This window comes from Sus scrofa, chromosome 5 (genome assembly GCF_000003025.6).
Source record: "Sus scrofa isolate TJ Tabasco breed Duroc chromosome 5, Sscrofa11.1, whole genome shotgun sequence".
Classification (NCBI taxonomy): Eukaryota; Metazoa; Chordata; class Mammalia; order Artiodactyla; family Suidae; genus Sus; species Sus scrofa.
In genome coordinates, this window is record NC_010447.5 from 64,729,024 (window position 1) to 64,753,559 (window position 24,536).

Below are 24,536 nucleotides of genomic sequence, written 5' to 3' on the forward strand. Positions count from 1 at the left end.
CTGTGTGGCTGAAGTCCAGGGAGGAGGGGAGGAGCTAGTGCCTTAGAGAAAGTGCATTTGATTGGGTATGCTGTTGGGTCAACATTATTATTATTATTATTATGTGTGTGCCAATAAAACTTTATTTATTTATTTATTTATTTTTCATTTAAAAATTTTTAATTGGTATTTCCCCAATACTTTTTTTTTCCCTACTGTACAGCATGGTGACCCAGTTACACATACATGTACACATTCTTTTTTCTCACATTATCATGCTCCATCATAAGTGACCAGACATAGTTCCCAGCGCCACACAGCAGGATCTCATTGCTAACCCATTCCAAAGGCAATAGTTTGCACCTATTAACCCCAGGCTCCCCATCCACCCCACTCCCTCCCCCTTCCCCTTGGCAACCACAAGTCTGTTCTCCAAGTCCATGATTTTCTTTTCTGTGGAAAGGTTCATTTGTGCCTTATATTAGATTCCAGATATAAGTGATATCATATGGTATTTGTCTTTCTCTTTCTGACTTACTTCATTCAGGATGAAAGTCTGTAGTTCCATCCATGTTGCTGCAAATGGCATTATTTCGTTCTTTTTATGGCTGAGTAGTCTTCCATTGTGTATATACACTACATCTTCCTAATGCAATCATCTGTTGATGGACATTTGGGTTGTTGCCATGTCTTGGCTATTGTGGATAGTGCTGCAGTGAACATGCGGGTGCATGTCAACTTTATTATTATTTTTTCCTTTTATGATCACCTCTGCAGCACAGGGGAGTTCCTACGCCAGGGGTTGAATCTGAGCCACATCTGTGACCTACGCTACAGCTTGCAGCAACATTGGGTCTGTAACCCACTGAGCCACAAGGGGAACTCCTTGTTAGGTCAACTTTAGAAGGAAGGGAAGAGGAGAGAGTTAGGCTGGTGAGGTGGGGCACAGGTTCAAGGCAGGGACCTGACTTTGCCTCTTGCAAAGTTGGTTTACACAGTGATGAAGGAAAGCAATTGACAAGACACCTTGAAAGGGACCTAATGGAGTTCCCTGGTGGCTCAGTGGGTTAAGGGTCTGTCATTACCACTGCCATGGCTTGGGTTGGATCCCTGGTCCATGCACTTCCATATGCCTCAGATGTGGCCAAAAAAAGGAAAGAAATCGCCTGAAGAAGCTGAGAATTAGGTTCTGACTGAGGATGGTCCAGTTCCTCTGACCAGAGCACTGACAGTCGCTTCTGGATGCTCCTTGCCGACACCCAGGAACTGGGAGACAGAAGTTTCAGGGTTTGATGAACATGGAATCACAGTGGGAAGAGTTGCATCGTTTGGTGAGACATGGGGACTGCGCTGGGGAAGTGTTCCTGCCTGGTCACGTTTTGCACCTCCTGCCGCTGGACCAGTTGCATCCCCAAGATGGAGGCCTTTGTGCTTTCCTGGCGCAGCAATGGTGTGCTGGTTCGCCTTTCTCTGATAACCTGAACCAAATTGTATGTTTCAGCTCATTTTACATGAACTTAAATTTATTTGCCTGATGAGATTTGGGAGCCCCTCCAAAACCCTAATTACTTATTTATGAAATATTTTTTTTTGGAAATTTTATGGCCACACCTGCGGCACATGCAAGTTTTTGGGCCAGGCGTTGAATTGAGCCACAGCCCAGACCTGTGCGGTAGCTGCGGCATCTCGGGATCCTTTCACCCACTGCACTGGGTCAGAGATTTAACCTGTGCCTCTGCAGAGACCTGAGCTGGTATTGTCGCTGTAGCCACTGTGCCATGGAGGGATCTCTTTCTAGGGTGGATTATATGCTCTGATGGCTTATCTCTTATACTTCAGTATCTCTTAGACTAACAGTTTGTGTTAATTTCAGGAAGTAATGCTTTCTGACCTCATCCTCAAATTCTGGAGATGAATAATACTTTGACCCCGTGGATTCCGCTGGAGTCCATGGGATATTTTGAAAGTCCTGTAGGTAACAAATTCGAGGCAGTAGACAAACCGGCTTTTAACCTAACAGGAAGGCTTTCTGCTGAGTCTTTTCTCTCAGTGGCAGGAGTTCTCTGAGGACCTACTCTGTGTCCAGCCTGTGCCAGCTGCCTAGGTGACACAAATGAAATGTCAGATATTTTCCCTACAGTCAAGAAGCTGTCATTTCAGCTGAGTAGAGCAAATCTCCATCATTGCAAGGGCTGACATCTGGGGAACGGTCCACGTGTTCAAACATCACCTTGGAAACCTCTCGCGCTGTATCTCTTATCATCGCAGCGGCCCTGCAGTGCTTCTCATCCGCCTTATTCAGATGAAGAAACTGAGGCTCGCTGGCTTAAGTGACTTGCCCAATGTCCTGCAGCTGTAAAATCCAGGATCCGGATCATAATCTCTTTGAATTCAAAGCCCATGCTCTTTCTACGCCTCTCCTGCACCAAAAGGAATCCAAATCCAGGGCACTTTTTCTTTCTGCTCAGTCTGCATTCATCTCCAAATTTTGTTTCCCGGGTTAGTAAAAAGAGCTCCCGCATTTGGTGATGATTCCGTTCAGGGATTTTCGAGTATTTGTTCTGCTTTGTTTTGTTTTGTTTTTTTCCCTGGGAGACATAGCTGGTCACACCAGCTAACATTTCACCTCCACTCACTGGGTGGTGTTCTTTTTCGGAGAAGGTGACGATGCTGCACAGCATGAAAGAAACATGAGGACTAGATGTTAGCGCTGCACAACTGCATTCCAGCTTTCATTTTCCTTTGAAACGAGTTCCATTCGAGGGGGATGGAGAGGCAGCAGCGTGCTTTGCTGGAGGAAACTCATGCCTCCATCTTGGGAAACGGTTTTGCATCAGTTAATATATGGTTGGATTGCAATGGATAGCGCCTCCGAAATCACAGAGGCTAAGCAAGGTCGGGTTTTACCTTTCACATAAAAATCAGCCCAGGGCAGCTGTGACGTTTCATGGAGTCAGGACCCAACTTCCCTCTTGATGCTTTGCTGTTTCTGGCCTTGACTTTGACCTTGAGGCCTAAGATGCATATATCCATATTCCTTACATCAAGGTAAGGAAGAGGATGAAGGGGCAGAAGTCACTCTTTGCATCTTTGCTGGGGGTGGGATGCTGTTGCCAGGAGCTGCCTCACACCTCCACTGGTACCACATTGGCCAAGAATTCTTGTTATGGCTACACTACCTTCCTGAGAGATGCAGTCTTCCTTCATGAAGGCCATATGCCGTGTTGAAAAAGGAGAAGGAGAATGGCTGCCAGGGGACAGCCAGCAGTCTGCCATCAAGGCCACAGGATTTGACCCTGGCCCTCCCAGCCTGCCCTCAAACGTCGAACATCTGCAGCCCCTTAATGGACATTTGGTACACCCTTGAGGCACCCATTCTAGATAACGTTAAAAAAAGGAATTCATCACAATTTAAAAATACAGATGAAACCAAATATTCAGAAGTCACTAATAGTCATGATTTCATCTAACAGTGAGGGCGATGGTCCTGTTTGCCATTTTTTTTCCCAAAAAACATCATTTCTGGGGTCATGATGGAGAGCGGGGGCTGCAGGTCAGCATCACAGATGGTTTCTTTTCTAACTCTTTGTTTTCAATAAATCAGGAAAGCTTAGATTACAGTTAGAAGTAGCCGAAAGTGATTGATGACTCTGTCTAGTGGCCGTGGATGTTGCAGCTGTAGGTGGACCTGGGGCTGTTTCTCCCTAAAAGCCACTTCCAGGGTGTGGTCAGAACCGTGTCCACTTGGGAGCGCCAAGGCTGAGTGTTTCATTTTGGGACTGCCTCGTAGATTCCTTCCATCCCTTGATTCAATTTTCATCAAAACACACGTTTTTATGTCCTGTTGCAACCCTTGGGTGTGGTTTTCAACTCAGCGCAGTAAATGTCCTGTTTGTGTGATGAGAGAAAACCACGCACTAGAGCAACAGACGGCCTGGACTTGAGTACTTTTGAAAAACCCTACTATCTGTGGAGCTGTGGACAGATCCTTTGAATTCTCCCTGCCTTGATTTCCTCGACAGCAAAATAGAGAGGAGATGGTACCCACATCACAGCCTGGCTCTACATCTTCTAAGAGCCAGAGTACACAACCTCCCAGCTCTGGCCTGGTGCTCGGTTCATATTCAGTGAAGATGCATCATGGTAATTGTTACTATTTTCGGATGTTTGTCAACTCTGTGGTCTTGACAACTGACCTGGGTTCTTGGCCTTCCTTAGTCAATAGAAGTTCCTGAGAGGCCTGATGAAAAATTCAGGCAAGGCTTTATTGGGGCCCCTGCTGCTGCAGAGGGAGAGGCAGAGACAAACAGCCAGTTCCCTTGCTTGCTCGCTCCCCGAGGGGGTAGTGAGCTGGTTCCTTATGTGGAGCAGGTCCAGGAGTTAGGTCAGAGGGATGGCTTAGATCTCCCCACCCCTTTGGGTGCAGGGATGTTCTTGTGCTCTCGGCTCTTTATTTTTATTTTATTTTTTGCTTTTAGGGCCACACCCGGCCAGGGTTCGAGTCGGAGCTGCAGCTGCCGGCCTATAGCCGGCACGGCCACAGCAATGTGGGATCAAAGCCGTGTCTGCCATCTATACCACAGCTCACGGCAAGGCCAGATCCTGAACCCACTGAGCGAGGCCAGGGATTGAACCCGCAACTTCATGGTTCCTAGTCGGATTCGTTTCTGCTGCGCCACAGCGGGAACTCCTGCTCTCAGCTCTTTAAAAGTGGCAGTTGGGTTTTTAGGTTTTTGGTATCTTCTTGCCCGTAATTTGCCCTAACTGCCCAGTGATTTTTAGTCCTTTATGTTTTTTTTTTAATATATTTTATTTCTTGAGGAGATGTTTGTCTAGGAGCAAACATTGCAGCCACTGCAGCAAAGAGTCCAGGTGCCAGCCTGTCCCATCTAGACCATCCACGGCTTTCAGGCCACAGCTTAATCATCTTGTGAAATCTTGGTTTCCTCTCTGTCCGTCTCCCTTAGAAGTCAGCAGCTTCCATCCCTGGAGCGGGGGTGGTGGCTTCTGGATGTCTGGATTACTGAGGGGATCATGGAAGTGCCATTTGGAATCATTTGCCTTTTGAGCATCGTAAAATGGCTTTTTATCTTATTTGTCATTTCAGAAGCCTGTGTGAGCCCCACCATTGACAGGGCATTTTGGCAAGGAGGGCACCCTTCCCCCAGCCACCTGTTTCTCTGCCCAGCACACTGGGCGGGGGTGGGGGGTGGGGGTGGGCGGTGGGCAGGGGGAGAAGGTGCGCCAATGTCTTTGCTGTCATCTTCACCCACCGCTGCATCAAGGCAGGGGTGGGGTATATCGGCGATCACCAGCTGGTCTTGGTGGATGACTCTGCAGAGGGGTGGCTGCCTTCGTGTGAGCAGCATCCATATCAGTGCCTTGTCACTACCTGTCTCTGTGCCTCCGGCTTTGCCAGATGCTCAGGAAGCTATCTCACCGTCCTTTCTCCTCTGGGTCTGCTGCGGGTGAAAGGGGCCAGAAGCTGAGAGCCCTTCGCTGTGCACAGCACTCTCACTGGTACCCGGATTCCAGGCCCCTCTCGGAGGCTTATTCCTAAGATCGGTGGCACACGAGCAGCCCTGCACCGGTGTCTGTGTTTCCCAGCTGTCCCGGGATGAGGAATTTTGCTGTGGGCTTGTTCTGCTTTCTCTGTGAACACTTCACTCCTGTTGCAGGTAGTTTTTCAAGCCTCACACCCGTAATGGGGCTTTTGGCCATTTTTTCCTACTTGTTTCGGTCTCTTTTCATTCCTTGGTGACACACTAATTAATGTCAGAAAGTGGTTTTGTGCGTGTGTGTGTATGTGTGTGTGTGTGTGTGTGTGTGTATACTTGTTCTAAACCATAAATTTGAGGTTTTATTTGGAGAAGAAAACAATGGTTTCATGTTGCCTTCTGACCAATTTTTGTAGCTGACCCAGTGCCTGGGCCACATGAGCTGCTGAGTCAAAGACCTCACTTTTAAATACTCATCACTGCGTTTCTTTTCCTTACTTTGTATTTTCTGATGCAATCAGAGTCCTCATAGGATGACTTGTTCTGGGACATGGATTCCTACTCACATGGACTCCTGTGTATGATTCATGTTTATCGTCTCATTTGGAGCCGCACTGTTTACATCGTCATTTATATTATTACCTTGAGGCTTAGATGATCCACTTTCGTGGTTTGGGCTATGATGCAGCGAAATGGGAGAACAAAAATAGAGTCATTTGCAATGAAAATATCTGTATGGAGACAGGTTCCAGACTGTTCACTGAATCTAGCAGAGGTTAACTGACTCACTTTTTTTTTTTCTTTTACGGCCGCACCCACGGCATATGGAAGTTCCCAGGCTAGGGGTCGAATTGGAGCTGTAGCCGCCAGCATACGCCACAGCCACAGCAGCGTGGGATCCGAGCCTTCTCTGCAACCTATACCACAGCTCATGGCAATGCCGGATCCTGAACCCACTGAGCGAGGCCAGGGATTGAACCCGCATCCTCATGGGTGCTAGTCAGATTCATTTTTGCTGCACTATGGTGGGAACTCCTTAACTGACTAACTTCTGTAATGACTTTCTATAGAACAGAGAAGGAGGATAGATATACTGTAGAGCACAGGGAATTGTACCCATTTTCTTGTAATAAGCGATAAGGGACTCTAATATGCCAAAATACTGAATCAGTATGCTATATACCTGCAACTAACACAATATTGTAAATACGCTGTACTTCAATTCAAAAAAGAGTACATGAAATTTCTGTGAAAATTGTAACTGCTTACATTTCAAATCTGTGAACACAATTGTTATAACTCTCCTTTTCCTCTGAAGCCACCAAACCTCCAGGGATCACACTTTGGGACCCCTTCTCCACTTTTTTTTTGGGGGGGGACACCTGCTAGTTCCTGGGCTAGGAGTTGAATTGGAGCTGCAGCTACCAGCCTGTACCACAGCCACAGCAACAACATGAGATCCGAGCTGCGACCTACACCGCAGTTCATGGCAATGCCGGATTCTTAACCCACTGAGCAAGGCCAGAGATCGAACCTGCTTTCTCATGGATACTAGTCAGGTTCTTAACCTGCTCAGCCACAATGGGAACTCCCCCTTCTCCACTTGTAATGAGAGCATTACTGGACCAGAAGTGGTGAATGGGGCATGAGTGGGGAGGGACCGACCCCTGGTGAGGTTTAAAGAGAGCCATAACCAGGAGTTCCCTGGTGGCTCAGTGGGTTAAAGATCTGGTGTTGTCACTTGTGTGGCTCAGGTTCAACCCCTGGCCCAGGAACCTCTGCAGGCTGCAGGTGCAGCCAAAAATAAATAAAGAGAACAAAAACTAGAAAAAGAAGGAGCAGCAGATCTGGGCTTCTCCTTTGGGAGAGCTAGAGAGCCAGGAATTTAAGCCATGTCCTTATAAGTGTTTCTGTGTCTTCTTTGTCCCCTACAGAGTAAAAGCCAGGGCTCCGTCTTTGTCCGGATCCACGCCCCGTGGCAGGTGCTGGCCAGAGAGGCGGAATTCTTGAAGATCAAAGTTCCCACCAAAAAAGTATGAGCGTGTTTCTCCTGGGTCTGGCACCTCCTGAGGGCTGGGTGGATGTGAATAGCATTTGGAACAGGGCCGGGTGGGACGTGTGTTTTGGGGAGTTGAAATTACACTTACCTCTCTGGGGACCCTAAGTTTGAGACAGTGATGTGGGGGAGAGGAGGAAGAGATGGGCTGGAGGGGCGGGGCTTGGGAGGTCCTGTCCCCTCAGAGCGGTACCGGGGTGTGCTCCAGGAGAAGCCAGATGATGCGTGGGTCTGGCTTCTTCTTTGTTTTATTTCTTATTAGGGCCACGCCCGTGGCATATGGAGGTTCCCAGGCCAGGGGTCCAATCAGAACTGTAGCCACTTGCGTATGCCACAGCCACAGCAATGCCAGATCCGAGCCATGTGTGTGACCTACAACCGCAGCTCGGGGCAGCGCCAGATCCTTAACCCCCTGAGCGAGGCCAGGGACTGAACCTGTGTCCTTATGGTCATGAGTCGGGTTCGTTACTGCTGAGCCACAACAGGAACTCCAAGACATTGCTTCTGATGGTGGCTCTGTCACTAAACGTTGTGCGACGGTGGGTTTCACTTGTCTCTTGTGTAAAACGGAAGGTTCTTTCTCGTGCGAGTTGATCAGGATCATCTCAGGAATGTTTTCACAATGTTTGTGCCTGGGGCCCACCCCTGACTTCAATGTAGTTGGCTGGTCCTGGCATCAGGGTTGTGGAAAAAAAAAAAAATCCCCAGAAGGTTTTTTTTTGTTGTTTTTTTGTTTTTGTTTTTTTTTGTCTTTTTGTTGTTGTTGTTGTTGTTGCTATTTCTTGGGCCGCTCCCGCGGCATATGGAGGTTCCAGGCTAGGGGTCGAATCGGAGCTGTAGCCACCGGCCTACGCCAGAGCACAGCAACGCGGGATGCGAGCCGCATCTGCAACCTACACCACAGCTCACGCAACGCCGGATCGTTAACCACTGAGCAAGGCAGGACCGAACCCGCAACCTCATGGTTCCTAGTCGGATTCGTTAACCACTGCGCCACGACGGAACTCCCCAGAAGGTTTTGATGCACATCTGGGTTGAAAGCCACATGGTTTCGATGATTTTTGAAGCCTTCGTCAACCACTCTAGTCTATGTGTAATGTAAATCTTTCCCCGGGGAATTCTTAGGTGACAGTGTCCTTGCATTAAAAAAAGTCCAGCCAATACCTCCACAGAGAAAGGAGGTGCTTCCACAGAATCGCTTTTTTTTTTTTTTTAAACTAGATGTTTTAGGGGAAAGGGATTGGCTATTGACTTTGACCATCCGTGGTGTCTCTAGAAAGGGCCCTGGGACAGGTGATCATCCAGCTGAACCATGAGTGGTGCATGGCGATCTCTCTCTTTGTCCCTGTCTGCCTCTCTGTCTCTCTCTGTCACACACACACACACACACACACCCTCCCCATAGATTTATTTCACTGATGGTGACCTAGCTTTGAGAGATCATGACCTTATCCTCCTAACTGCATTTTCACAGGGTCTGCCCCCATCCCCCCGTCATTCACAGAACTTCCCATTTGTTGCTTTCTGCCCAGCCGACATCATCACCTGCCTTCTCATCACCATCTCCACTCTCAGTGGCACGGTTGTCGTCAGCAAAACAATTCCATTAGCGTCGTTGGCTATGTTCATACCATCTTCACTGCCAACAGATCTCCTGTCCCCATCAAACGTCACTTATCGAGGAGCTCCTGTTGTGGCTCAGTTGGTTAAGAACCCGGTGTCGTGTCCATGAGGATGAAGGTTGGATCCCTGGCCTCGCTCAGTGGGTTGAGGATCTGGTGTTGCTGCCAGCTGCGGCGTAGATCACAGGTGCAGTTCGGATCTGGCCGGCCACGGCCACAGCCACAGCTCTACTTCTCCCTCTAGCCTGGGAACTTCCATCTGCCACAGGTTCGGCCCTAAAAAGAAAAAAAATCACTCATCAAATACCATTGTGTGTGATGCCCGGTCATAACCCCTTGCTCAAGAAGGATGAAGTCTGTGGGTTCTGTGCTTATAAGTTTATCGAGGTGGCTAATACCCCCGTGGCATGTGGACACATGACTGTGGACAATGAACAAACACGGGCATGAACATTCGGTGCAAACATATGGCCAATAAAGGGTACCTGGTTTGGGGTCACACACCTGAGGGTCTCGGTTTCACGAGGACACACAGTGGCCTTCTCTCCTTCCACTACACTGCCCTGTTCTCTGTCTCCTGGTTTTCCACCTGTCACTCCTGATACTGCTGTCCTCAAGTGCAGCCACTTGGCTGCAGACCTCCATCCCCCCTCCGCTGACACTGTCCCGCCTGCTGCCCACATGACCCGAGTCAGCCATGGACAGAAGCACCTGCTTCCCTCTGGTGGGGCCCTAACTTAGCCGACCTTTCACTTCCCTTTCTTCTGTCTTCTTCTAACATACACATACATATATTTTGTTTGTTTGTTTGTTTGTTTTCTCCCTCCTTTCTCTGGCTTATCTGAATAGCTAATGTTCTCATCATCTCTTCTATTTGTATCTTGCTTCCTGTGCTTTTATCTCTGCTGGCTGACCCTTGGAAAGAAGGCGAGCCCACTTTGATGCCCACACTGTGGCTTCTCTCCCCCGGGACCATCCTTTTAGCGGGAGGAGACCTTGAGACCCGGCAGACGTCTTCGTCCTTCTCCTCCCTTCTTGCCCCTTCCTCTGCTTGCTGGCCTTCCATCCGTCCCTTCCTCCCCCCGCTTCCACCTCTCTCCTGGTGCCGGCTCCCAGACTCCCTCTCTGTTCAGGTGCTTTGAACATCTGACCACACCTCTCTCTTCCACCGCCTCCATCTCATTCCCAGTGTCAGCCTCCAAGTCGTGCCGGCCTCTGGTCCCCCTGGTCTCTGCTTGTCCTTTTAAAAGCTCATACCTCTGGGACATACCAGAGTTCATAGCCTATTGGAACTTTTGGAACGTACCTAAATAGTTTAGGAAGTACCTGTTGAATTTGTAGATGAGATGATTAGGACAAGGACGCGTTATGATGTAGCCATCCCTGAGTTCCCTTCCTTCCTTTTTCCTTTTCTCCATATTTTTTTGGTCTTTTTTTAGGGGGAGGAGGAGGCTGCACCTGCGGCATATGGAGGTTCCCAGGCTAGGGGTCTAATCGGAGCTGTAGCCACTGGCCTACACCACAGCCATAGCCACAAAGGATCCGAGCTGCGTCTGCAACCCACACCACAGCTCATGGCAACGCCAGATCCTTCACCCACTGAGCAAGGCCAGGGATCGAACCCAAATCTCATGGATACTATTTGGGTTCATTAACCGCTGAGCCACAATGGGAACTCCTTTCTCCCCATTTTTAATAAGTTAATATAATTGACCTATACCCTGTGTAAATTTAAGATGTACAGCCTACTAATTTGATACTTATGGATCAGACCGCAATGGGCATTGTGGTGATAATGGCATCTGTCGTGTTACAAAGTATTCTTTCTTTTCAGTGCCTGGGATCCTTAAGTTCCTGTCTCTGAGCAAGTATGATGGCTGTGATACACCGTTGAGTGGATTCACTGCTGCGCATTAGATCTTGAGGGCTTGTTTCCTACCCGTCGCCAGTCTGTTCCCTTCCTCGACCTCCATCCTGCCCCTCACTGCCATCCCCTGGTGTCCGCCGTTTCCTCTTGTTTATACAAGTTTGACTTTTTAGACTCCACATACAAGTGCTGTCCTAAGTGCTTTTCTTTCTCTGGGTTTCTCACCTGGCACAATGTGCTCCTGGTCCGTCCCCGGGGTGGCACATGGCACGCCTTCCTTCTTTCTCGTGGCTGAATAACGTTCCACTGTACGGGAGTTCCCGTCGTGGCGCAGTGGTTAACGAATCCGACTAGGAACCATGAGGTTGCGGGTTCGATACCTGGCCTTGCTCGGTGGGTTAAGGGTCCAGAGTGGCCGTGAGCTGTGGTGTAGGTCGCAGACACGGCTCAGAACCTGCATTGCTGTGGCTTTGGTGCAGGCCAGCAGCTACAGCTCCGATTCGACCCCTAGCCTGGGAACCTCCATATGCCACAGGAGCGGCTCTAGAAAAGCAAAAAGACAAAAAAACAAAAAAAAAAAAATCCACTGCACATATATATATCTCATCTTTATTTGTTCATCTGTTGTCAGGCCCTCAGGGTGTTTCCTCCTTTCCTTCTTTTTTGTTTTGGAGGAACAGGGTGGTAGACACAGCCTTGGAAGAGTCCTCAGAAAACCAGACCTGGCCTTGGGTCTGCACTTATTTGCACTGTGACTTCACCTTTCAGGGCCTCTGTTTCCTCATCTGTGATGAGGGCATAATCACACCCTGTTTTTCCTAGAAGATTCTTGTAAGAATTCCCCCCCCCCCCGTTTTGTTTATTTATTTATTTTTGTCTTAATAGGGCCGCACCTGTGGCATATGCAAGTTCCCAGGCTAGGGATCGAATGGGAGCTGGAGCTGTCACCACAGCCACAACAGCGCAGATTCTGAACCTCATCTGCAGTCTGTGCTGCAGCTCGTGAGGCCAGGGATTGAACCTGCGTGGTCATGGATACTAGTCGAGTTCTAACCCGCTGAGCCACAACGGGAACTCTAAGAACCCATTTCTTAGCCAGTGCCAAGGAGGTACAGGAGTTTATGATCGTCTGTGTGTTCTCAGGTGTTTTTCGGTGTATTCTCGATTCCTAGTGCCCCAGTCACCATCTCTCCTGACTGAAGAGGCAGCCGGCACTGATGGAGCTCCCAGTGGAAGAGAGAGAAGGGCCCAGAACCGATCTGAGCCCATAGAGTTTACAGCCAAAGGGCGTATCAGGCAGAAGGCACATACCCAGCCATCCCAGCACTAATTAAACACTGTGTTCAGTAGCAGCACATTAGCGGGGCACAGGTTCTGTCTGGGCATATGGAGTCTGCAGAGAGCACAGCAGGTGGTGGCCCTGACAAGGCTTCAGATGTCCCAGGAAGAACTCTTCCCCGAGGTGTCTAGGCCCCAGACTCCACACAGGTGGACTGTTCTGGCATCCTGCCGCGGGGGCCGGCACGTCCTTGTATTCACAGAATGTAACGGCTTGTCTTGACCTCCCAGGGGTGTCATAACCACTAGAGGGGGATGTGCCTTGCCGTGCTGGGTGAGATGCATAAGCTTGTAAAGATTAGTCTGAGAACCTGATTCATTTCTAGGTGTACGGGGGGTGGGGGGGTCAAACCCAGTTCTGGGAATGGAGCATCAGCGTGAGGACCAGACAGGGCCATCTTCGAGGGAGGGCTAGCGCTGAGTCCAGTGGCATTTCCTCCTTTTTTTTTTTTTTTTTTTTTTTTTTTTTGTCTTTTTAGGCCACACCCGTGGCATATGAAAGTTCCCAGGCTAGGGGTCGAATGGGAGCTGCAGCTGCTGGCCTACACCACAGCCACAGCAACGCAGGATCTGAACCACATCTGCAACCTACACCGAAGTTCACGGCAATTCTGGATCCTGAACCCACTGAGCGAGGCCAGGGATCGAACCGGCATCCTCACGGATACTAGTTGGGTTCTTAGCCGCTGAACCATGACAGAAACTCCTTCCTCCTTTTTTTTTTTTTTTTTTTTTTTTTTAATGGGCTTGGGAAGGACTACAGTGAGAATGAAGTACATTTGCAGCGAGCCTAGTCCCGGCTGCAGAAAGGAGCGTGGAGGAAGCCTGAGGCACGGGGTGGGATCACTTAGCCTCCTTCCGGCCGGTGGTGGTTTGGGTCATAACTCAGCCAGGTCCAGAGAGACTGGGAGGATGGAGGAAGAAATCACAACCCCGAGATCTCAAACCTGGACAAACCCATAGTATTGTGTCCAGGGACACACAGTCCTGAGCACAGACATTAACTGGGAGGGGGGTCTTGGAAGGAAGCACTTGTTTTCCAAAAACAACAACAGGAGAGCCAGTATTCTGTGAGGGACACTCCGCATCCAGGCACAGGAAGGGTGGGAATGCCTGGCCTTTGGCCCCAAGCAGCCTGGGAAGTTTTGAAATGGGTGCTTCGTCCCTTGCTCATTACCAAGGTGGCCCTTCTAGACTGTGGTCAGTATTCTGTGTTTATTCCTCACTCACTGTTTTGGGGGGGCAGGGGTGTGGCACTCAGAAATTCCTAGGCCAGGGATCAAACCCATGTCCCAGCAACAGCCCGAGCAGGTGCCATGACGAGGCCAAATCCTGAACCCGCTGGGCCACCAGGAACCCTCCATTCACTTTTTTATGTATATGAACCAGCACCCTGCCATTGTCACCCCTGAGGTTCATGTATTTTTCAAGTGCAGCCTCCAGGAGAGAAAAGGTTGGGAATCGTCAAGGGCGAGGTCACGGGGTCCACTCTTGTCAATCTATTAATGGGAGAATGTGAATCCAGCCAGAGTCCACTAAAGGGACATGCCTGTGGGGAAGATGACTGTTGTCCAGTCTGTGAAGCTGTTGTGGCTTTGCGGATAGAGTGGCTGACACTGCAGGGGTACGTTTGCTGTTCCCAGGAGCCTGTAAGGACTTCCTGCGTCCTTTGCATGCACGTAGATGCTGTTCCCCTCCAGCAGACATAATCTTTTCAGGAAAGCAGACCCAGAGCGCCCCTCATCTCCCAAACGGGGAGCAACGAGGGTTGTGGGGGCCAGCGTGAGGGGCAGGGACGGTGTGTTTAGACGCCTCGCGCAGAGGCATAACCTGTATCGTTACTGGCATTGGTGTGGTCATTCGGATGTGATGTGTGCAGGACACACAGCTGCCAGCAGAGCCGGCCTGCTCCTTCCTGCCAGCTCCCTTCACAGCCAGCATCTGCAGGGTTGGGTCCAGTTCTTGAAATCTGCCAAGGCAGCCAGCAGCCCAGACGGGGCTTTGCCGGAGAGGCAGGAACAGATGGCCTCGGGACTGTGTGCTGGGGATTTCTCTCTCCTAGAGCTTGGGTCCTTGGGGCGTCCGTAAGCACAATGGCTGGATGTGCAGGGTCTGCGATGCCGTCACCGGGACAGCCAGCAGGAAGACCGCTCAGGCCCCACAGCACAGGAGGGAGGGCTCTGAGGCACCCAGCTCGTGGTAGACAGCCGGGGGACGAGGGGAGACCTTGAGGTCTCTCCTGGCTCAGCGTCCACGAATCTGGCTTATTTAACTCATATCTTAGCCCATTTCCCCCAAACAGGACTTGAGATAAATTACAACCAACCAAAAACTTAAATACAAACAGCTCATTTTAAAGAGGACAAATAAAAAAAGAATCATGTCATTTGGGGACAAGTTGGGAAGTGTAGGGGAAATAATGATTGTAGAAATAAAAAATAAGGGTGGGAATTCCCATCATGGGGCAGGAACCATGACGTTGTGGGTTCGATCCCTGGCCTTGCTCAGTGGGTTAAGGATCCGGTGTTGCCGTGAGCTGTGGTGTGGGTCACAGACGCGGCTCAGATCCCACGTTGATGTGGCTGTGGTGTAGGCCGGTGGCTACAGCACCAATTAGACCCCTAGCCTGGGAACCTCCATATGCTGTAGGTGTGGCCCGAAAAAGACAAAAAAAAAAAAAAAAAAAAGTGATGGATGCAGATGAGACAAATTCATTTGGAGCTTCCTGGTAGGCAAGGCAGAAAGGACTACAGCTTCCATCATCTGCAGGAATAAGCATCTGGTCAGAGGAGGCAAACTTTCCTGCTGCTAGAGCGTACTTTTAGTATGAAATACATTCTGGATGAAAATTGAGGTTACGCTGAACTGTAGCTCAGGGAGGGTTGTACTACCAGGTAATCTAGGTAATTTCTGATGAGCTAACCAGATTCCAAGATAAAAGCTTTGAGCAGAAATGCCATTCAAACTTTCATTCTCTCCATGGAATCCATGTTTTGAAAATTTTTAAAAATCTACTACACTGCATTTAATAAGGAATAATTCATCTTGTCATTTTCATTAAGTGAAAACATGTATAAGTGCTGTCAAGAATTTTCAGATGAGTGTGAGAAAATCAGTGGTACCACATTGAACTCATATAATTCCAGTTAAAAAGCAAAGAAATATGGCATTTTCATCAGCCCGAGTGGCCCCTTAGGAGGAAAATGTTAATACCATTAAGTTTTTTGTGTGTGTTTTTGTTTTTTAGGGCTGCTTTTGCGGTATATGGAAGTTCCCAGGCTAGGGGTTGAATCAGAGCTACAGCTGCCGACCTACACCACAGCTCATGGCAACTCCAGATCCTTAACCCACTGAGCAAGGCCAGGGACCGAACCCGCATCTTCACAGATACTGGTCGGGTTCTGTTACCGCTATATCTCTTACTCCCTCTCTAGAGATGCTGGTCTGGTAACCGTGGCTTGTGCCTTCCTCCGGGCTCATGGTGCCCACCCAGCTTCAGGAGGTGGTCACCCAGACCGTGACCAGAGCCCCTCTTCCTTCTCAGTTACCCAGAGTTGAAGCTTGGATTTGTAAGGATTCTCTAGAGGAACAGAACTAACAGAACATGCATGTGTACATATATTTTATTCATGTATTTATTGTGAGGAACTGGTCCAGGAGAGTGTACAGACTGGGAAGTCCCAAGGTGAGCAGTTGGCAGGCTGGACCCCCAGGACAGGTGACAGCAGAAGTTTAGTCCAAATGCTGGCAGGCTCGAGGCCCACAAAGAGCCTGTGTTTCAGAAGTTTCTTTTTTTTTTTTTTTTTTTTTTTTTTTGGTCTTTTTAGGACCATACCCGTGGCACATGGAGGCTCCCAGGCTAGGGGTGGAATTGGAGCTGTAACCACCACCCTATGCCACAGTCATAGCAGTGCCAGATCTGAGCCCCGTCTACAACCTACACCACAGCTCATGGCAACACTGGATCCTTAACCCACTGAGCGAGGCCAGGGATCGAACCTGCATCCTCATGGTTACTAGTCAGATTCACTTCCGCTGAGCCATGATGGAAACTCCAAAGAGCCCATGTTTCATTTTGAACCTGAAGGCAGGAGAAGGTTATGTCCCAGGTCAGCAGGCAGGCAGGAGTCCCCTCCTACTTGCAAGAGGGTCAGGCTTTTTGTTCCATTCCTTCAACTGATCAGAGGATGCCCACCCACACTACATGCAGTCTACCCATTCAGATGTTACTGTCAGCAGAAAATACCTTAACAGACAGGTCCGGAATGAAGTTTGACCAAATATCTAGGCATCCTCATGGCCCTGCCAAGTTGACATGTGAAATTAACCATCACAAGGCTTGAACTATTTTTTTTTTTCTTTTTGTGGATGCACCCACAGCATATGGAAGTTCCCAGGCCAGGGAGTGAATCTGAGCCACAGCTATGGCAACACTGGATCTTTTTTTTTTTTTTCCCTTTGTCTTTTGTCTTTTTTATGGCCGCACTCGTGGCATATGGAGGTTCCCAGGCTAGGGATCGAATTGGAGCTACAGCTGCCGGCCAGAGCCACAGCAATGCCAGATCCAATCCATGTCTGCAGTCTGCATGACAGCTCATGCCAACGCCGGATCCTTAACCCAGTGAGCGAGGCCAGGGATCGAACAGCAACCTCATGGTTCCTAGTTGGATTCGTTTCCTCTGTACCATGACAGGAACTCCATAACACTGGATCTTTTAACCCACTGCACAGGGTTGGGGATTGAACCTGTGCCTCTGCAAAAACCCGAGCTGCTGCAGTTGGATTCTTAACCCACTGAGCCACAGTGGGAACTCCACAAGGCTCGTACTTTTAAGGTCTCTAGTCCTCTTTGTAGTGCGTTGGATAGCATTGTGCAAAAAAAGATATTTCTAAGTCCTAACCCTGGAATTTGCATATTTGATCTTATCTGGAAAAGGGTCTTTGCAGATGTAATTAGTTAAGGGTCTCAGGGAGAGATCACCCTGGACTTAGGGCAAGCTCAAGTCCAGTGACAGCTGTTGTTATAAGAAGAAGAGATGTGAGGTTCACAGACACGGGGTTGGGGAGCCAGGCCACGTGAAGACAGATACTGAACTGATGTGGCCCCAGCTGAGGAATGCCTGGGGCCATCAAAGGCTGGAAGAGGCAAGAAGGCATTTGCCCTTAGAGCCTTTGGAGGGCGCATAGCCCTGCTGACATCTTGCTTTCAGATTGTGGCTTTCACACCTGTGCGAGGGTCTCTAGTCACCCAGTTTGTCACACAGCTTCAGGAAACCACTCGCTCTTCCTGAGGCAGGACTGATAAGCAGACAGTTCTGGACCTGCTTCTCTGGGAGGCTTGCTGGCTTACTCTATATTCCAAGAATCCAGTTTGCATCTTCTCAGATTGCTTGAAATAGTCTTGCTCACTTCTTGATGCTGGGTTTGGGGCTTGTCTGGAGGCGTCTTTGTATAAGCATCCTCCCTCATCTCCTTCGATGGCTCCATCTGCCTCACATTCCATCCTGCTTTGGTGAGACTGGAGAGTCTAGGGGAGGCTCGCTTAGCACGGATGGTGGGAGGACACTCACTGTGGCTAAAAAGAGCTGCCTATTCCATTTGACAATTGTTTTTCCATTTATAGCTCTGTTTCCAAGAATAATTGTTGATTTCAGTGAAAGCATCTGCCTTGGTAGGGGGTATCTATAAATAAAGATGTTAGCATGTTTTAAAGATTGACCACATTTTGTAATTCTCACATTTGACTTGGAGGAGAAGGGTTCATAAAAACCATTCTCAATGATGTCAATCAAAACAAAATGTCTTAGAGTTCCTGTCATGGCTCAGCGGTAATGAACCTGACTGGTATCCATGAGAGATGTGGGTTCGATCTCTGGCCTTACCCAGTGGAAAGGATCTGGTGTTGCCGTGAGCTGTGGTGTAAGTCACAGGTGTGGCTTGGGTCCCACGTTGCTGTGGCTGTGGTATAGGCTGGGAGTTGCAGCTTCAATTCGACCAATTAGCTCCAATTAGTCTAGGAACTTCCATATGCCACACATGCAGCCCTAAAAAGATAAAAAAAAAAATCTTAAAAAAAACCCAACTTATAACTGTAGATACAAGTTGATAAATATATAATTAAATTAATTGAGTCTTAAATTAGCTAATGCATCCTATGTTCTGTGTGCTGTGGTAAGGACCTTTTTTTATTTGTTTTTTTCCTCACAACAAAAATATGAAGTACTTACTAGCTTTAGCTTCATTTTATAGATGAGGAAACTGAGGCTCAGAGAGGTTGACAAACTTACCGAAGGTCACACAGCTTGAAGGAGGTACCGCCAGGACTCAAAACTCATTTCTTCTGACTCCAGAGCCATGCTTCTATCTTTCACTTGACTGAAGAATCCGTAACTGGGCTGGAAGTGGCATGCTCTAGAACAACATTTCTCCAAGTGTAGACTGAAGAGTGATAGACTTTTGTTTTTAAAAATGCTGTGGTGTAACAAACTCTAGAAAACACTGAACATTAAAATTGATCTAGCCCATTGAAAGTTCTGAAGAACCCTGCAGTAAGGGAAACAGTTCAGTTTTGTTCAATCCCTTCCCTGCTGAATGCCTATGAATATCTTGAGGAACCAGTGGTCTGCAGAATGTGCTCTGGAAACTTCCATCCTAGATTAAATAATCCCAGACTGGGAGAGGCAACACATGAAAATGTTTATTTGTCATTGCCACAGACGAGAGCACGTCCAAGAGTATAGCTTTCTCATCTGTAAAGGAAGGCATTTGGACCCTGTGTTCTCTGTCGTGGCTCTAAAATGCTGTGGCCCACATGCAAGGCAAATGACAGCTTGTGAATCTGTTAACTCTGTCCCCCTCTTATTGCTTATTGGAGTCATTCACAGTCTGATTGTGTCCAAATATCTCAGAGTAAAAAATGTCCTGCACCTGCTGCCTCTCCAAGCTGTGTTTTCAGTGAGGTAGTACACTTAGCCTGTGGGTGCCTTGTCTTCGTCTGGGTTGCCCTTTGTCCCTGAATCTGGTAACATTGCTGGCTTTTCTCTGAGTTCTGCACATGCTGGGCTACTTTCCTCCAAACCATGCCTCTCTGTGGAGTCTGCCCTGAGCTCCCTGATTTTAGAGTCTTGTCCAGAGGAGAGTCCTTTACCCTTCTTCCAGGGCTTGTGCTTTTTCAGATGCTTTAAGTATTTGCCTCTGGTCCTAGAATGATCTTCCCATCCTGACCCTCCTTTATTCCTTCAGCTAAACTCATATCACCCTTTCTGGACTCTTGGTCAACCCATAGTCAGTATTTTTCTTACCAGTTCGTTTTTCTTTAATTGCTTTGGGTGCCTTACTCCTCCGAGCAGGAGCTAGAGGCTGTCTCCTATGTAGTCCCTGCACGCTCTAGCACGGTCTTACATTAATGATAGATCCTCAGTAAATACGAGTTGATGCCAGACAATTCTTGCTCCTCCAGCCCTACGATTTGGGGGCCGTGGTCCACAGGACAAGAGCAGGGGGTTTCAGCTCACAGCTGTAATACGGTCTGTGCAAAATTCAGGAACAGGCACGCCTTTTCCCTCTTCACCTTGATGTCTCCTTCCTTCATCAGGTGGTGATTTAATTCCTCTTTGAGGCTGTTTTGATCGTTTCACGGCTCCTCCCTGGTGGCCAGACAAGTAAAAAGCAGGAGAAACTCCATGAGCATTGTTCGGGGTGGAGATCTTATAGATCCTTGGTTATAGGAGAAGGGTCACTATCGAGTCAACCTTCAGTATGCCTTTCAGGTCAGATTCTTTTGATTATTATCATTGGTGACTTCTTTTTTTCTTCTTAGGGCAGCCCCTGCAGCATTTGGAGGTTCCCAGGCTAGGGGCTGAATCAGAGCTTCGGCTGCCAGCCTACACCACAGCCACAGCAACGTAGGGTCCAAGCTGCATCTGTGACCTACACCACAGCTTGGGGCAATGCCCGATCCTCAACCCACTGAGCAAGGCCTGGGATCAAACCCACATCCTCATGGATACTAGTCGGGTTCTTAACCTGCTGAGCCACAATGGCAACACTTTCCTTGGTGATTTTTGAGGAACCAGAGCTGTAGCTGTTCACACGTGTCGGCTATGGGTGGGGCCTCCTCTTGTCACTGCCTGTTCCCAAGCATTTGTTTTTAATAGCGGCACAGCCGAGAGGGTCGGGTTTGTGTTTGATATCTTTACGGTTTTTTGGGTACGTGCTCTTTGATTGTGATTTGAATGGGATGGAAAGAGTGCAGACTGCTTTGACCTATTCTTTTTTTGTTTTCTGTAATGCATCTCATCTTCAAAAAATCAAAACAAAATGACTGGTGCCACCTCCATGCCATGGTCTCAATGCAGAACCTGAGCTGGCTCGTGGCCACCCTGTGGGCATGCACACAGGCCTGGGAAGACCGCAGGCCTGGCAGACCCAGCGCAGGCTGTGAGCAGACAGGCCTGACTCCAGGCTCAGAAGTAGGGAAGCCAAAAATATGAACATGTAATGGGAAGTGAATTTGAATTTTTTTCAAGTTAAGTTGATTTTAGACTCATGGTTGAAAAAAATTGAAAGCGAAGTGGTGGTTTTCTTTTTAAAAGCCTCAAGTCATGTCCAATGGAACGGGGGCAGCACGCGCCAGACAGGCTGGCTGGGACCCGGACTCTGAACCCCATGCTGGCGGGGCTGAGAGCAGAGGGCAGGGGATGGAATTTAGCATCCAATGTGGAGCTTTTCCGAGAGTGGAAGAGCTACTGGTAATTATGCCTGGACAACAGTACTAAACCATGGATGTTCTGAATAACTGGGATATGTGGTCAGTTTCCCAGTAGGAGACGTGGGAGCAGGGGTCCAGCTTGGCCACGGCTGCCCCTGTGCGTGGATGGGAGGGGCCCGTGGGAGGAGAGAGGCAGAGGAGGAGGATGGGGGGGGCAGCTTCTGGCCTCTGGGGTGCCTGGGCAGGGCTCTTCTTACCCAGTAAGAACTGGGGCCAGAGTTCCCATCGTGGCGCAGCAGAAACAAATCTGACTAGGAACCATGAGGTTGCAGGTTCAATCCCTGCAACCTCATGCTCAGTGGGTTAAGGATCCGGCATTGCCATGACCTGTGGTGCAGGTCGAAGATGTGGCTTGGATCCTGCGTTGCTATGGCTCTGTGGTAGGCCAGCAGCTGTATGTCCTATTAGACCCCTAGTCTGGGAACCTCCATATGCCCTGAGTGTGGTCCTAAAAAGCAAAAAAAAAAAAAAAAAAAGAAGAACTGGGGCCATAGTTACCCCATGGGAATCAGTGAAGGTGCAGATCAGCCATCCGACCCCGCATGCCCAGGTGGTTGGGACGCCTTTACCAGCACGCCATGGATGAGGGTCCTGGGATGGGGACGGGGTGCCACAGTCCCAAGTGCCACCGTGGGTGAGAGCCATCCTGCGGGGGACTCCCTGGAACCTGAAGGTGTCGTGTGGTTCCTGCCATGGACACAAAAGAAGTGTTGGTCAGAGAGGGGGCAGGAGTGACAGTATCTATGCAAGGCCTCAAAGTGGACGCCATCTCTCTCATCTCAAAGAGAGAAATTAACCTTCCGCCGCTCCCTGCTGGCTCACTTCGCCCCAGCCACGTGGGTCCTCCAAAATGCCAAGCCCGTTTCCCTCTCGGGGCCTTTTGCTTGCCCTTCCCTCTGCCTGGAGACCCCCAGGTCCCCGCAGGACTCACTGCCCCACTTCACTGGGGTCTCTGCCCAGGTGGCTCCTCCTCAGACAGCCATTCCAGACCCCCCTGTGTGCGGTGGGGTCCTTTCTCTCTCCAGCCCTTTCCCTTGTTTTTTCCTAACACTCAGCACTACTTGGTACTGAGTAGTGTGTTTGTATCTTTGTTTTATCGCCTGTTTCCTCACTGTCTGTACTGGGAGCTCCCTGAGGTGGGAATTTTGTTTTATCCTGTCTGTAGCACCCAGGACAGGGCCTGGTATACAGCAGGCACGAAGTCAGTATCTGTTAATGAGTGAGATATGGGTCACATGTACCAGACCTGATCCATGGGAGGCTTGCTGGAGAGAGATGCTGAGATGCTTTCTGAGGCCCCACCCAGGCACATCGGGAAGGAGTGCTGTGGTCCCTCAGGGCTGTCTGCAAGGGTACGGGAGGCAGCACAGTGGTACCTGTACCATAGAAGCCATCCCAGATCTGGGTCCTTAATAATCCCTTCAGTTACCAAAAACATTTAGGAAGAGTCTAATTGTACCTGACATGAGGCCGGGCTGTGTGTAAGGGTTGTGGTCCTTTGAAAGATCACATTTTCCATCCATCCATCCCTCCCTCCCTCGCTCTCTCCTTCCCTCTCTCCCTCTCTCCATCCATCCATCCATCCATCCATCCATCTATCCATCCACCATCCATCCATCCACCCACCCACCCCAGTGACTAGTTATTGAGAATCACTATATATGAGATGCTCTGCTGATGGCTGGTGATTCATTGGTGACCACAGCTGGTCCTGGCCCCCTGTGGCTTCGGTGAGGGGAGGATTAAATAGCTGGTGAATGAGCTGGGAGGCACCAACAGAAGGGAAAGAGCAGAGTGGACAGCGAGTTGGCCAGAGGAAACTGACTTCGATGGGGAGGGAGGCAGAGTGAAGGAAAAGGCCAGTTGAGCTGAGACCCAAGGACTGGGTAGGAGTTTGCCAGGCAGAGAGGGCAGGTGGGAACCTTCCAGAAGAGGGAAGGACCTGCCTGCCAGCCCCAAGGTAAGAAAACCTGAGCCCGTGTGGGGCACTGGGGGAAGATCAGGGGGCGCACAGTAGGGAGCCTGGGGGCAGTGGGAGGGGGGAGGCATGGCTCAGGAAGGCCTTGTCAACCAGCTCAATAGCTTGGATTTTCTCCCACATTTTGCAAGTCAACAAACAGTCATTCATGGGTAGAGGACATCCTGAAACAGAACTAAAAACTGTAAATGGATCCAGAGTTAGACCTCAGAGAACATGTATTTTGTAAACATCTCACTAACTGCATTGGGCAAGGCTGCAGGCAGGCACTGACCTCTAGGCATGAGGAGGGTGGGTGGCGGGGGGATGGGGGAGAGGCCCATGAGCTCCTGCTCTGGGTGATTCAGAGCTTGCCTTTGGGCTCTAGGACGAAGCTGGTCTTGGTAGTTCCTGGTGCCGTTTGCAGTGGGATCGGTGGGTAGTGTAACACTTGCTCCTGGGTAACTGATCCAGGTTCAGTGGGAGCGTGTCTGCGTATGTCTCCCTCTGGTCCCTCTTAGCGGAGCTTGAGAACAGTGGACACTATCTGCTACATTTGTTAGCTTCTCTTGCTCATAACTTCTTTTTTAAAACTTGTGTTATTTTATTTCACTTGATTTTTTTTTGGCCACACCCACAGCATGTGAAAGTTCCTGGGCTGGGGGCAAACCCTTGCCACAGCAGTGACAACATCAAACCCTTAACCCACTAGGTTGCCAGGGAACTCCTAACTTCTTTTAGTCCAGAGGCGTCCATTCTGGTCCAGCTTGCAGTGCCGCCTTCCACCCCATTTGGCTTCCCTGTGTGTCCAAGCCATTTGGGATGAAAGGTGAGTGGTAGGTGTGGTGATACTCTTCAGCCCAGTTGATCCTTGGTTTGCCAGTGACCAGAGCAGAGAAAGCACAGGGACGCTGAAAGAGGCAGACAAGCTGGATTAGTGTCCGTTCACCGTGGGGTGGAAGCTGAGGCACCTGCTTACAATTGGGCTCTCTTTCTTTTTTTCCTGCACCCATGGCATATGGAGTTCCCCCGTCAGGGATCAGCTCCAAGCTGCAGCTGCAACCTATGCCACAGCTGTGGCAATGCCGATCCTTAATCCACTGTGCGGGTTGGGATCGAACCTGCGCCTCAGCAGTGACCTGAGCTGTTGCAGAGACATCGCCGGATCCCTCACCCACTGCCTCACACTGGGAACTCCCAGACTCCCTACGCTTGGTTGGGGCTCTTCCACTGACCTTTCCTGCCAGTTGCAGAAAGAGGTCCTCTTAGATCACTGAAGATAAGGGCTCATGGAGAATCAAGACGAGGAGCTCCCATCATGGTGCAGTGGAAACGAATCCAACTAGGAACCATGAGGTTGTGGTTCGATCCTGCCCTGCTCAGTGGGTTGAGGATCTGGCATTGCCGTGAGCTGTGGTATAGGTCGCAGATGCGGCCCGGATCTGCCAT

The 24,536-nt window shown here is 49.5% G+C and overlaps 1 protein-coding gene across 1 annotated transcript in view; it reads left to right on the forward strand.

Moving 5' to 3' along the window:
• ANO2 (anoctamin 2) overlaps positions 1 to 24,536 on the forward strand; it is a 342,407-nt gene that overhangs the window by 68,977 nt on the left and 248,894 nt on the right. The window contains 1 exon segment of the mRNA XM_021092435.1: positions 7,412 to 7,510. Coding sequence (XP_020948094.1) covers positions 7,412 to 7,510 — 99 coding nt within the window.